General features: G+C 43.6%; 1 protein-coding gene across 3 annotated transcripts in view; it reads left to right on the top strand.

Moving 5' to 3' along the window:
- LOC112229965 (oxysterol-binding protein-related protein 10-like) overlaps nucleotides 1–15,296 on the top strand; it is a 94,377-nt gene that overhangs the window by 44,034 nt on the left and 35,047 nt on the right. For all 3 annotated transcript variants that reach the window (XM_042310292.1, XM_042310291.1, XM_042310293.1), the window contains 2 exons: nucleotides 194–419; nucleotides 4,586–4,716. In XM_042310292.1, coding sequence (XP_042166226.1) covers nucleotides 194–419; nucleotides 4,586–4,716 — 357 coding nt within the window. The remainder of the gene's footprint in view (nucleotides 1–193; nucleotides 420–4,585; nucleotides 4,717–15,296) is intronic.

The raw sequence follows: 15,296 nt of genomic DNA, 5'->3' as shown, positions 1-15,296 counted from the left end.
TCTAAATGTGAAACTTACTCTGAAAAGGTGTTTTTATTAGTTCATTATCAGAAGATCACTGTTGGTGTCAATGAGTGCTCTTCAAGTCAAACACATGATTTCAATCTATTTAAAAGTTCTATTTTCTCCAACACCCTCCACTCTGATTTGAAATGGACACAAACCCTTTTAACTCTGTCCTGTCCTCCCTCAGGCGGTGAGCCAAGCAGAGGGCCAACAGAAGAACCTGGTCCAGTCCATCGAGTCCCTCCCCACGCGAGGACCCCTTTCCTGCCTGGACCAGGACCTCCTGCTCCTCAAAGCCACGTCGGCTGCCACCCTGAACTGCCTTGGAGAGTGCCTGAACATCCTGCAACAGACCCAAACCCACAGCCAGCCCCAGGCCTCCCAGCCCAACCACACCCGCGGTCCCCCCTCCGGTGAGTGTGCCACGGGCATCCCCCTCCTGGCGTTGGCCCCGTCCCCTCTTCCAGACCCCGACAGCAGCAGCAAGGGCCACATGATCATGGAGGTGGATTGTGGCCCTTGCCCTTACCTAACCGGAGCCTTGAACTTGAGTGTCTGTCATAAATGTTGTTGAATGTTGCATCCGTGTTGTTTTTTCATAGTTTGTAGTTTTGGTTCTTGTTTTATGGATGTTGTATGTATTTCCTTAATTGTTTTCTTGTGTCTTGATGAATGGCATTGGTGTTATTCCTTCTCAAACTAATAATTATGTGTGTATTTATGATCAATATGGTTTACAACAGGTTAACAAAAGCATTTATCTGTGTCCCTTAGTCAGTGCATGTCATGTTTGAATGTGTGTATGAAAGAGCCTACTACAATACAACTATGCACTTGAAAGTTTCCACTGGAGTTCATCTATGCCAAATACACAAAGGTGCCTACAACTCAGTTTATCTGCCATGTTAACCCTCTCTGTGCCAGAACATGGATCCAATAAAGATCTTTCAAAGCAAAACTCTTGCAGCCTTAGGGTGCTTCCATGTATGTCTATGGCCCCTCTTGGGCATAGCGGTGGGTTGATGGGTGTTGGAATGTACAATAAAAGGACTTGCTTGGATGGGTGAAGGTGGAAAGTACTCCTCAATTACTGTCCTGCTATAGACTCCGCTTTCTCCACCCATATTGATCATTCAATTCCCTGGATCAGCACTAAGGGGTGAATCCTAACTTCCACTTAAGTCTCAATTTCACTCGGAGATGCATTGATGTCGGTGGAAGACTAACTGAAAAGTTGACTTCAGTGGAAGTTAGAATTCTCCCCTTTTTTCAAGAAAACCTTCCAGCTTTTCCCAATCTTTCAAATACATGGTTATATTTGGCATAAGGTTGTGGCTGAAGCTGACCCTAGAGCAGTAGTTATGGACAACCAGCCTCCCTCTGGTGCAAGTAGATGTAATGATTTGGGTGGGAATGAGGGTTGGGATGGAGGTTGTTTCTCTGTCTCCTTATGTCTTCTCCTCTGGTGTTCTCCTTATTTATGTCCTAACAGTCACCCTGCCCTGTACGTCAGACAGGGGGTGGTGTGGAGTGGGACCGCCAGGCCGCAAGTACAAACCAGTTTCTTTCCGCTGCCTGGCTCACAATGCGTCGTCTTGTGGGGGACCTGCTGTACCCCGGCTCCGGCATGTACACCCCACGCCCTAGAAGGGTTGTTTTGGGTGTTGGGTTTAAGGGTAACCGGGATGAAGGTGGCACTGGCATGGATGTGTTCCAGATTAGGACTGTGGCGCACTGGAGTGTTGGGCGGGGGGGCGGGGGTCAAAATCCATTCCACACTGTCCTGAGCCAACCCTTGCCACACCCACTGCATGGGCAGGGTCACGTTGTTGCATGGCGCCCGAAAAGCGCCAAGCATGAGGTCGGACCACGAATTGGCTGGCTGGCACGGTCCCTCAGGGCTCGAACGCAATGGACCACCCCCTTTGAATCCGTTTGGCCCTGTGAGTACTGTATGCCTGGAGCTTTTAGGGTCTTTGTGGAACTTCCACAAACCCTGTACTTTCTATTGGGCTGCCTACTCAGTGATGTCATGGAGGATCTGGCTGCTCATTGCTCTCTTTGTCCTCGTGCACCCACTTCTAAACAGCTTGCTGGCGGCTTATTTGAAATGCCTAATGTGGAGCGTTTCCTTTTTGGAGATCACAATCCATAAAGGAATGAATTGCCTGGCCAAGAGTTTATCCCCACCGTGAAAGAACTAGCAAATGTGCCATGTCTCTATTAGAATGGAACTAAGGGGCAAATAAAATGGCATGTCACACTGAGACCTGAAATGAATTAGAGCGCTGAATGCGTTTGACTTGTATGGGAGGTGGGGAGGAAGGAAATTGGCATAGAGTTGGGTGGGTAAAACAGCGCAAATGAGGAGCATTGAGGTCAAAGCCCTGTAATGGAAGGCCATTGTAAATGTGTAGTGCATGAATGTTTTCCACACAATACCCCTGGCTTGCAACACAACCCATTTCACATGCATGCCTGTTTTCAATGAAACACACTGTTTTAGGTGTTTCTTCCGTTTCTGGTCGTGCAACATCTCCATTGTGGGACTCCCATCGCTAAGCTCACAGCTATTCATTGACTGCCGCATCAGGGAGGACAAACTGATTAATTCCTGGCTCAAGAAATGTATGTTTTTCTTTCCCCCATAAGAATGGACAGCTGCAGTGATGTTTTTAAAAAATGTATTTATTTTTCTCCCTACAATCCCAATCTCTCTATCATGGTCATCCTGAATAACATTTGCATAACTGCTTAACAGCCCAAATTTCATCACATCAAGAAAATATTTAATGTTTTATGTTTGTACAAAGATATTTAATTACTTCTGTCTCTTATTTTTGTTCCTTTAACTAATACCACTATACATTACGTAGAGAAAATGCAACAAACCAGGGACCTCCGCAATGCAAAATGCTGGACCTCAGCAGTGCTGCCACTTCTTATACAGTACTATCCCCTATGTGCATGTATTTTTTTAATGGAGGATACCATCAGCTACAGCATGGTTTGCCTGCCCACACTACTGAGGGCTCTGCCTGTCAAATCAACAGAAACCTGCCTGGAAGGCAGTATCAAAGCACTCTGTCAGGTAGAAAGACCCTGGGCACCTCGCCAGTCGACTCAGCACAACTGGTCCCTCAATAATGGATACGAGAGGGTAGAGCGACGCGGGTGCATTAGCGTTAACCCAATTTGAACTGGAATGGAATTTGGAAACAGATTCCTTAGCAGCACTCTACTTGCAGGGTTTTGATCGCACGGACTTGCGTTAGGTAGGCTGCATACTAGACAAGTAGCTGAGCATTGTGTGGGTGTACACTATTTATAGACCTGAATCATATGTCAAGGTGGGCCCTGCAGAGCTTAAGCATCTCAAGACACTATTTGCAGTGTCTTGATTGCACTGTGTTTCATTTGGTCAGTTATTTGTGCTCATCAAAAGTGTTAAACAACTGAAACGGTCCCATGTCGCTGATGGATCATGTTCCGAAGATTTAGCAATACACACATAGTGTGAAGGTGGCCACTGAATGACATGCAGGTGGAAGTGGAACAATACACGGGTTACAATTACCTCATCCGATCCATTTCTAGTCCTTGATTTCTGGGAAGTCAGGAATTGTGTTAAAACCAACAAAAATCACACGTTGTTTCACCTCCAAATCATAGGCACAAATGCAACACAAAGACGTAACTTGTTAATCTCCTAAATGTATTCACACAGTATGCAGGTCTATTTCATATCAAACACATTTTACGAATGACCACTGTCAGAATGCATTGTGCCACTGATTCGTCCTATGATTTTGCAAACTGCACACTCTCGTCCCTGAGTTGAAGAATGGGATTATTCTACTCTCTCTTCAATTTTTCATTCCTTCCCATATTCTATAGCCTCCTTGCGGCAGTCCTGTAAATGGTGTTGTTTTCAATTAGACCTTTTTATGGAAAGACACAAAACACCTTGTCAAATGAAAAGACACGGCCTTCAGATTAACACTGCTACAACAGAAAACTATTAATCAACCTCCAACAACAAACAAAAATTCTCACAAAATAGTAGCAACAAAACAACCAGGCTGGTGACCTCCAGGACAAGGATTGCTCACCAGTCCTTCAGGCTCTTTCAGTACATTTTGTTTCTCATTTTGAGCTCCGAACCATACGGCCTTTTTGAGTCATAGATTCTGTATGTCAGCGCCGCAAGTCCATCGTCAGACATGCACTCAAATTTAATTTCCTGTTGTCTCTGTGTGGCAGATAGGGATATGAGGGTGATCCAGGTGAGCCAATCCGATATTTATCTCTTGTTTTGTGGTAAAAAGGAAAAGCTTATATGATTTGAGAAAAGAAATAGAGAATTATGTGGATAGGTCACGAGCTCCCCCCAACCTCACTACCATCTCCTTCCTGAATTCCTTCTCTGCAACAACAACCTCATAGCAGAGCAATCAATATCAGTCAATACAAATCAATGAAGCTTGAAATCTGGCCAATTGCTCATAGATCCCAGCTGTCAGTGTAAACGTGGTTAGAAATCAGTTGGTTCTGACCCTCTCATATGCTCCCTTTACAGATGGTGTTCCTGTGTGGAGTGTACCAAAGTTGCCCTCGGGGGAGCACCTGAAGAACGGCGGCCCAACCCCTCTACGTTCTGCCGAGCCCTCCCCAGCCCTCAGGAAAAAAAGCCCTGCCCATGGTGCTGAGGTAAGGGGATAATTCCTTTTTTCGCTTTCTCTCTCATTATCTCTCGGTCTCATTATCTCTCTCTCGCTCTGTGTATATCATAATTACTCTCCATGTGCAGTAAACTCACCTATTAGGATGTCCCTGTGCATCTCTGTACACATGTTTTCGTCATGTGGTGCTTTTGAACAGCATCTTTGAAAAATTCTGAGTATGTCCCCACCTTACCTTAGTCATGTCCTGCGTCAGAGCAAGGAGTGGAGATGGTCTCAGAGGATCTGCTGTGTAGTGGGTCCCAGAGACAACTAGAGCCATAATAAATGTTTAAAGAAGTGTTGTGACTTTAATTTCATTTAATCTTGATGACTGTTATTTGTTTAATTGTTACGCGATTTAAATTAATCACCTAACAATGAACTTATTAGGAATTGGGGCACCATGATAGCAGTTAATTAAAAAGTTACCTTCTCCCGAATTAAACTCTAAACGTCTTTACCTATCACATCCATAAACAGTCAACGGATTAATCATAACCTTGTATCATATCATCATTCTGAACAGCTGTAACCTGCATCTGTAAAAAAAAACAGCCTTATGATTCCGTACTACACAAATTGGTTTAATTATTTATTTGCTAGCTAACTAAAAGGTAACACAGGATAAACATACACACTTAATACATTAAATCAGGTCCCTAGCGCACTGACACAATATGGCGGCTTGTTACAAAAAAAGATGGGAAGGGCGAGAGAGAGGGACAGAGACATAATACTTTGATACATTTAGAAACTACTCTCACAGTAATCATATACTTTGCACACGAACCACCGCCCGGTTTGGAGTAAGAAATCATGAATGTATTTACGTATAAATGTCTTGGTTTGTGGTGTAGTTCTGAACAGAACTACAGAGTTGATTTCCATTCGCTCTTGAAGCTGCCTCTTTGAAGATAGGCTAGCCAGCCGTGTCGATGGTTCCCATTGGGTGATGAGAGTAGCGTACTACGGTGATTTGAGAGGAATAGTAGAATGGTCTCATTTAAGTTCACTTTTCTAGATACTTAGGACAGCTAATCAGCCGTACCAGTGATTGTCCGGGAGGTGACTATCGTCTCTACCTCGTTGAGATTTCAGAGTTCAAACCACTTTGGATGTGAGCTGCAGCTCAACACCTTTCTAGTCTGATATGTTCATTCTTAACCCATTGTTTTATACAGTTCATTCAGAAGGGGCAGTTCATGAGGCTGACACACTCTGACCTCACTCAAGGGGGCGGTGACTACTCACTTGTACAAAGTTATAGAAACAATTTCCTCTTATAGTTTCTAAGATCACATCCCTCTCTTAGCAAAAACACTTTCATCATTGTTCATATTTCATACATAATGTAGAGGATATTGTGTATTTTATTCTATTGTGTATATTTTAAAGGTTACAGTATTTCCTTTATAACATTTTTAATGACATCAAAAAATAACAACCAAAATTACATTCTTTAGATCACCTCTGACCATTGCCCACGTTCAATGTTAGAAATATTGTTCCAGCATTTGCTTTAGAACATGTTATAGTTTCAGCAGGAGAATGTCTGTGTCGACCAAGGCACATTCCTGTGTGAATTTGGAGAGGGAGATAGCTGAATGTTCTAATCATTGATTTACAACAGGGTGTGAACTGTCAACCCCCCTCTGTGGGCGAGAGGGGGTGTGGTATGATAAGTCTACAGCTGTAAGGCACTAGCTTCGGACAGTCTACACTACAGGGATGGACCTCTGGGGAGAGACTGGTGATTAATGTACAGTTGTCGGAAGTATACATACATACATACATACATACACCTTAGCCAAATACATTTAATCACAGTTTTTCACAATTCCTGACATTTAATCCTAGTAAACATTCCCTGTTTTAGGTCAGTTAGGATCACCACTTCACTTTAAGAATGTGAAATGTCAGAATAATAGTAGAGTGATTTATTTCAGCTTTTAGTTCTTTCATCACATTCCCAGTGGGTTAGAAGTTTACATACACTCATTTAGTATTTGGTATAATTGCCTTTAAATTGTTTAACTTGGGTGAAACGTTTCAGGTAGCCTTCCACAAGCTTCCCACAATAATTTGGGTGAATTTTGGCCCATTCCTACTGACAGAGCTGGTGTAACTGAGTCAGGTTCGTAGGCCTCCTTGCTCGCACACGCTTTTTCAGTTCCCACAAATTTTCTTTTGGATTGAGGTCAGGGCTTTGTGATGCCCACTCCAATACCTTGACTTTGTTGTCCTTAAGTCATTTTGCCACAACTTTGGAAGTATGCTTGGGGTCATTGTCCATTTGGAAGACCCATTTGCATCCATGCTTTAACTTTCTGACTGATGTCTTGAGCTGTTGCTTCAATATATCCACATCATTTTCCCTACCTCATGATGCCATCTATTTTGTGAAGTGCATCAGTCCCTCCTGCAGCAAAGCACCTCCACAACATGATGCTGCCATCCCCGTGCTTCACGGTTGGGGAGGTGTTCTTCGGCTTGCAAGCCTCCCCCTTTTTCCTCTAAACATAATGATGGTCATTATGGCCAAACGGTTCTATTTTTGTTTAATCAGACCAGAGGACAGTTCTCCAAAAAGTATGATCTTTGTCCCCATGTGCAGTTGCAAACCGTTGTTTGGTTTTTTTATGGCGGTTTTAGAGCAGTGGCTTCTTCCTTGCTGAGCGGCCTTTCAGGTTATGTTGATATAGGACTCGTTTTTACTGTGGATATAGATAATTTTGTACCTGTTTCCTTCCTCCATCTTCACAAGGTCCTTTGCTGTTGTTTTGAGATTGATTTGCTCTTTTCGCACCAAAGTACGTTCATCTCTAGGAGACAGAACGCATCTCCTTCCTGAGCGGTATGATGGCAGCGTGATCCCATGGTGTTTGTACTTGCGTACTATTGTTTGTACAGATGAATGTGGTACCTTCAGGCGTTTGGAAATTGCTCCCAAGGATGAACCAGACTTGTGGAGGTCTACAATTTTTTTTCTGAGGTCTTGGCTGATTTCTTTTGATTGTCTCATGATGTCAAGCAAAGAGGCACTGGGTTTGAAGGTAGGCCTTGAAATACATCCACATGTACACCTCCAATTGACTCAAATGATGTCAATTAGCCTATCAGAAGCTTCTAAAGCCATGACATCATTTTCTGGAATTTTCGAGGTACAAATGAAAAGGTTGGACCCTTTGTTTGAGTTGTCATCAGCCATGTTGTTAGTAGATTGGCTTTAACCTTTCAACCAAATCTCCTAGTGTTTGTGCTCCAAAACGCTCAGTGGCTGTTGTGGCCTACCATTCACCACAGCGTCTGCGTGTGGCAATCGTTCTAGTACCTGCTAACTTGGACAAGGATATCTTTCAGCGATATCGCACAGTGTTTCACCAGTTGGAATCACAGGGTCAGTGTTACGACTGACTCCGTTATTTGCGCTGTAAGGGGTTTCAGTCCCCCTCAAAGTGAAAAATGTATCCATTCCACTCTGAACATTGATGCTTTGATTCCTGAGACAGTCGCGGTGCTTGCGGAAGTGTCTGAAGAACAAGAGAAGTTAATCTTATCCACAGTATCGCATGACTCCAAGGAGGAGTGAAGTTGCTCACTCATGGAGACTGTTGGCTCGAAATCATAAAAACCTGATAGACTAATGTTTTCTGATTGATTGATTGATTTATTTTATATTTCACCTTTTATTTAACCAGGTAGACTAGTTGAGAACAAGTTCTCATTTGCAACTGCGACCTGGCCAAGATAAAGCATAGCAGTGTGAACAGACAACAACACAGATTTACACATGGAGTAAACAATAAACAGGTCAATAACATAGTAGAAAAAAAATCTATATACATTGTGTGCAAAATGCATGAGGAGGTAGGCAATAAATAGGCCATAGGAGTGAATAATTACAATTTAGCAGATTAACACTGGAGTGATAAATTATCAGATGAACATGTGCAGGTAGAGATGCTGGTGTGCGAAAGAGCAGAAAAGTAAATAAAATAAAAACAGTATGGGGATGAGGTAGGTAAATTGGGTGGGCTATATACCGATGGACTATGTACAGCTGCAGCGATCGGTTGAGCGTGGCTGAGGTGCACCCGTGACCGGCTCGGAAACCGGATTGCACAGCGGAGAAGGTACGGTGGCATTCGAGATGGTCAGTGATCTGTTTGTTGACTTGGCTTTCGAAGATCTTAGATAGGCAGGGCAGGATGGATATGGGTCTGTAACTTTTTCTGCTTGAAAAAGCCAGCCTTTGCTTTCCTGACTGACTGCGTGTATTGGTTCCTGGCTTCCCTGAACAGTTGCATATCGCGGGGACTATTCAATGCTATTGCAGTCCGCCACAGGATGTTTTTGTGCTGGTCGAGGGCAGTCAGGTCTGGAGTGACCCAAGGGCTATATCTGTTCATAGTTCTGCATTTTTTGAACGGAGCATGCTTGTCTAAGATGTTGAGGAAGTTACTTTTAAAGAATGACCAGGCATCCTCAACTGATGGGATGAGGTCAATATCCTTCCAGGATACCCGGGCCAGGTCGATTAGAAAGGCCTGCTAGCAGAAGTGTTTTAGGGAGCGTTTGACAGTAATGAGGGGTGGGTGTTTGACCGCAGACCCGTAGCGGATACAGGCAAGGAGGCAGTGATCCTGGTTGAAGACAGCGGAGGTGTATTTGGAGGGCAAGTTGGTCAGGATAATGTCAATTAGGGTGCCCATGTTTATGGATTTAGGGTTGTACCTGGTGGGTTCCTTGATGATTTGTGTGAGATTGAGGGCATCTAGCTTAGATTGTAGGACTGCCGGGGTGTTAAGCATATCCCAGTTTAGGTCCCCTAACAGAACAAATCTGAAGCTAGATGGGGGGCGATCAATTCACAGATGGTGTCCAGGGCACAGCTGGGAGCTGAGTGGGGTCGGTAGCAGGCGGCAACAGTGAGAGACTTATTTCTGGAAAGATTAATTTTTAAAATTAGAAGTTCGAACTGTTTGGGCATAGACCTGGAAAGTATGACAGAACTTTGCAGGCTATCTCTGCAGTAGATTGCAACTCCTCCCTCTTTGGTAGTTCTATCTTGATGGAAAGTGTTATAATTGGGTATGGAAATCTCAGAATTTTTGGTGGCCTTCCTAAGCCAGGATTCAGACACGGCAAGGACATTAGGGTTGGCAGTGTGCTAAAGCAGTGAGTAAAACAAACTTAGGGAGGAGGCTTCTGATGTTGACATGCATGAAACCAAGGCTTTTTCGATCACAGAAGTCCACAAATGAGGGTGCCTGGGGACATGCAGGGCCTGGGTTTACCTCCACATCACTCGAGGAACAGAGGAGGAGTAGGATGAGAGTGCGGCTAAAGGCTATCAAAATTGGTCGCCTAGAGCGAATGTGATGAGATATTGTAAAATCAGCTTGAGTCAGAATCTGCATCAAGAGGTGTCGAGACGTTTGTTTCCCAAGGGGTCCTGTCGACAGGTACTCCTTGACTGTTGCAGCCAGTGTTTGGAGAATACAGTGTGGTCAGTGGAGAAGACACTGGTACCTGTGACCACAATTGGTTGTTTTTCCAATCCATCAGTGGGACCAAACGATCCATCAAGTCTGCTCTGAGTAGCTGGTGTTCAATGTCGAGGTTGGTAACATACACGGGGTGAACAAGCGATACGTCTTGGAAGTGTAGTTTCTGCATGAATCGTGTTGTGAGAGGCAAGGTAGTCTGAGTGAAACCACAAATTTTAGTGTCGCATCGTTATGTTTTTAACCAACGTTTAGCTGGATTCCCAGCCCTTTTGAGATCATTGAATAACGTTTGAGAGATGAGCGATATTGTCGAGCCCGAATCAATTAGTGCATCACAGGTTAAGCAATCGTCAAGGATTGTTTTGAGGTATGGCCTCTGAGTTGCCATACCTCTGAGTTGTGGTCATATTCCCCACAAAGTGGAGTGATTGTTAGCAATGGTCTGATGTCATTCGTGTTCATGGTGAAAACGGATCGACTTATCGGAGTTTGATTGGAATTGGCTGTTGTGATGTAGTTTACCTTGTGCGTTGTAACATTTGTATCTGAGTCTATAGTCAAAGCCCGGGGACTTGTTTCTTGATCGAGCGGCCCCTGGATAGGTTCTTGAGTGAGAGCGGGGGCAAATTGACCGTTTACACGTCCTCGCTAATGGTGCTAATTTCGGCGGCGCTGTTCTCCGGCAATTCCATGACCAGTCATGGTGACTTCTTATTCCTCTTTCTCAAATTTTTGGCGCTTATGTACTTCTCTTAGACCGATGCTCTCTAGAAGCTCTGCTATGATTTGATCGCCATTGAACCCTTTGTTACCCTAGTGACCTAACAACCCTAAATTACATTATTATTCTTTAGATCGCAACTGACCGTTCCCTACGTTCTATGTTAGAAATATTGTTCCAGTATTTGCTTTAGAACGTGTTAGTTTCAGCTGAAAAATGTCTGTGTAGACAAAGGCACATTCCTGTGTGAATTTGGAGAGGAAGATAGCTGAATGTTCTAATCATTGATTTACAACAGGGTGTGAACTGTCAACCCCCCGCCCCCACCAGCACCCTTCTCCTCCCCTCTGCGGGCGAGAGGGGGTCTGGCCAAAGTCATCCATTGCAAAGCTGATCCGACCCATCTTGATCCTCACAGGACAGTCATGGTACATGTTTTGTTTGACTTCTATCTTCACACATTACTGCACATCATTTGCATATCAGATGTGCTCGTATTACTTTACGATGATGGTCTATTTTCAGTGCACATAAGTCTAGTGCAGTTCTTCAGGCCTAATTAAAATGATGTTTAATTGCTCTGCATATCTGTATTCATAAGTTGACTTTAGTATGTACAGCAGTTGAGTATGCAACCTACTGTTGATTCAAATCAAATGACATTTTATTGGTCACATACACATGGTTAGCAGATGTTAATGCGAGTGTAGCGAAATGCAAGTGCTTCTAGTTCCGACAATGCAGTAATGTCTAACAAAATTCACAACAACTACCTTATACACACAAATGTAAAGAGATGAATACAAATATGTACATATAAATATAAGGATGGGCGATGGCAAGATGCGGTAGATGGTATAGAGTATATACATATGAGATGAGTAATGTAGAATATGTAAACATTATTAAAGTGACTAGTGATACCTTCATTAATCCATTTATTAAAGTGTGCTGAGATTTGAGTCTGTATGTTGGCCGCAGCGTCTTTATGTTAGTAGTGGCTGTTTAACAGTCTGATGGCCTTGAGATAGAAGCTGTTTTTCAGTCTCTCGGTCCCAGCTTTGATGATAGCGGGGTGAACAGGCAGTGGGTCGGGTGGTTGTTGTCCTTGATGATCTTTTTGGCCTTCCTGTGACATCGGGTGCTGTAGGTGTCCTGGAGGGCAGGTAGTTTGCCCCCGGTGATGCGTTGTGCAGACCGCACTACTCTCTGGAGAGCCTTGCGGTTGAGGGCGGTGCAGTTGCCGTACCAGGCGGTGATGCAGCCCGACAGGATTCTCTCGATTGTGCATCTGTAAAAGTTTGAGTGTTTTAGGTGACAAGCCAAATTTCTTCAGTCTCCTGAGGCTCTGCTGCGCCTTCACCACGCTGTCTGTGTGGGTGGACCATTTCACTTTGTCTGTGATGTGTACGCCGAGGAACTTAAACGTTCCACCTTCTCCACTACTGTCCCCTCGATGTGGATAGGGGGGTGCTCCCTCTGCTGTTTCCTGAAGTCCTCGATCATCTCCTATGTTTTGTTGACGTTGAGTGAGAGGTTATTTTCCTGACACCACAGTCTCAGTGCCCTCACCTCCTCCCTGTAGGCCGTCTCTTCGTTGTTGGTAATCAAGCCTACCACTGTAGTGTCATCTGCAAACTTGATGATTGAGTTGGAGGCGTGCATGGCCACGCAGTCATGGGTGAACAAGGAGTACAGGAGAGGGCTGAGAATACACCCTTGTGGGGCCCCAATGTTGAGGATCAGCGGGGTGGAGATGTTGTTTCCTACCTTCACCACCTGGGGATGGCACGTCAGAAAGTCCAGGACCTAGTTGCACAGGGCGGGGTCGAGACCCAGGGTCTCGAGTTTAATGACGAGTTTGGAGGGTACTATGGTGTTAAATGCTGAGCTTTTGTGGTATGATGGCTGTGCATATCTGTGCATAGAGCATTTTAAAAACTACAAAAAAGGCAGTTTGCGTGATGCAAATGAAAGGCACTTATTGAACATTTATATGTAATATACAAAGGTAGGAGCAGATTATTTGGCTTGGTTACAAAAGCTACAGTATGTAATCACATTTACTGCTTAGAAGCATTTCCCTGCACATGGTACTAACAATGAAAAGATGAAATGGCCATGAAAACCAAGACTCATGATGATGCGATTGCATTTAGCCTCTGTTGTGAAATTCCATTGCCATGACTGTTGCTCAGAGGGGTGTAGGCACTCAAGGCTTCTGAAAATGTTAACAGTGCTGCTGTCAAATAAGTGGGTCACCGAGTAAGGAGTTGAATTAGAATTGAGTAGATCCCAGGAGGATGCTTTATAAATGCTGGGTTAAAATGCTACATGGTATGACTGAATTGTGTCTAGACTGTATCAATGATAGACAGCCAGGTTAGTGTGTGTGTTTTGGGGGGGGTTATGCGTGCGTGTGTGCAAGCATAGGGTGGAAGAGGGGGCACAAAGTGAGGGCTATTTCCTGGTCAGGAAAAATGAATATCTAATAGAACAGTGGAGTTACAATGTCAAAGAAATCGCTCTGTCGTTTGAGTCGCATTGAACTTTGATTTTGACATCTTGTTATTCCATCATCACAGTTTAATGATCATTTACATTCAGAATGAGATTATTGCTAAGATTGCCTCCTCTAACATATTAGCTGTCATGCTAGATCATAATAACCCTCTCAAATGTAAAAATGCTAACATTACTTTGTCATAAATTCTTGTCATTACAGATTAATTCCAGCCTCATGATTACCGTTGTGCTATCATATCCGTGCAGCGTTTAATGTAAGCTCACGGGATCAGGTGACACGCAAGGCTAGATTAATTAAACACCCCATGTCAGCACATCCTCTCTATCAGATTACACAATGGGGTTGAATGCAGGGGGGTAACCACCATGAGGTTACAGCAGGTATTATAAACCAGACTTGTAATTTAGAATGATTGATGTGGCTCTATGGTGTAATCGCTGAATGTGGCTCGGTGGTAACATTTAGGAAAGATGGATTCTCTGTACTTTTTCTTTGTAAAACATCGATAATAGGACTGAGTAAAATGTTTAAGGCAATTATATTGGGCCAAAAGCCAATCTAATTTTAAATTGTGACAACTGTTTAAAAAAAAATATATATATATATATATATATATATATACAGTTGAAGTCAGAAGTTTACAGACGCTTAGGTTGGAGTCATTAAAACTCGTTTTTCAACCACTCCACAAATTTCTTGTTAATAAACTATAGTTTTGGCAAGTCGGTTAGGACATCTACTTTGTGCATGACACAAGTATTTTTTTCAACAATTGTTTACAGACAGATTATTTCACTGTATCACAATTCCAGTGGGTCAGAAGTTTACATACACTAAGTTGACTGTGCCTTTAAACAGCTTGGAACATTCCAGAAAATGATGTCCTGGCTTTAGAAGCTTCTGATAGGCTAATTGACATCATTTGAGTCAATTGGAAGTGTACTTGTGGATGTATTTCAAGGCCTACCTTCAAACTCAGTGCCTCTTTGCTTGACATAATAGGAAAATCAAAAGAAATAAGCCAAGTCCTCAGAAAATGAATTGTAGACCTCCACAAGTCTGGTTCATCCTTCAGAGCAATTTCCAAACGCCTGAAGGTACCACGTTCATCTGTACAAACAATAGTACGCAAGTATAAACACCATGGGACCACGCAGCCATCATACCGCTCAGGAAGGAGATGCGTTCTGTCTCCTAGACATGAACATACTTTTGTGCGCAAAGTGCAAATCAATCACAGAGCAACAGCAAAGGACCTTGTGAAGATGCTGGAGGAAACAGGTACAAAAGTATCTATATCCACAGTAAAAACGAGTCCTATATTGACATACCCTGAAAGGCCGCTCATCAAGGAAGAAGCAACTGCTCCAAACCGCCATAAAAAAGCCAGACTACGGTGTGCAACTGCACATGGGGAAAAAGATGGGACTGGTGCACTTCACAAAATAGATGGCATCATGAGGTAGGGAAATTATGTGGATATATTGAAGCAACATCTCAAGACATGAGTCAGAAAGTTAAAGCTTGTTCGCAAATGGGTCTTCCAAATGGACAATGACCCCAAGCATACTTCCAAAGTTGTGGCAAAATGGCTTAAGGACCACAGTCAAGGTATTGGAGTGGTCATCACAAAGCCCTTGACCTCAATCCTATAGAAAATTTGTGGGCAGAACGGAAAAAGTGTGTGCGAGCAAGGTGGCCTTCAAACCTGGCTCAGTTACGCCAGCTCTGTCAGGAGGAATGGGACAAAATTCAACCAAGTTATTGTGGGAAGCTTGTGGAAGGCTACCTGAAACGTTTGACCCAAG

Source organism: Oncorhynchus tshawytscha, linkage group LG31, assembly GCF_018296145.1.
Source record: "Oncorhynchus tshawytscha isolate Ot180627B linkage group LG31, Otsh_v2.0, whole genome shotgun sequence".
In the NCBI taxonomy this organism is placed as follows: Eukaryota; Metazoa; Chordata; class Actinopteri; order Salmoniformes; family Salmonidae; genus Oncorhynchus; species Oncorhynchus tshawytscha.
The sequence above is the reverse complement of the archived record's forward strand: the minus strand, read 5'-3'. Positions and strand labels throughout refer to the sequence as shown.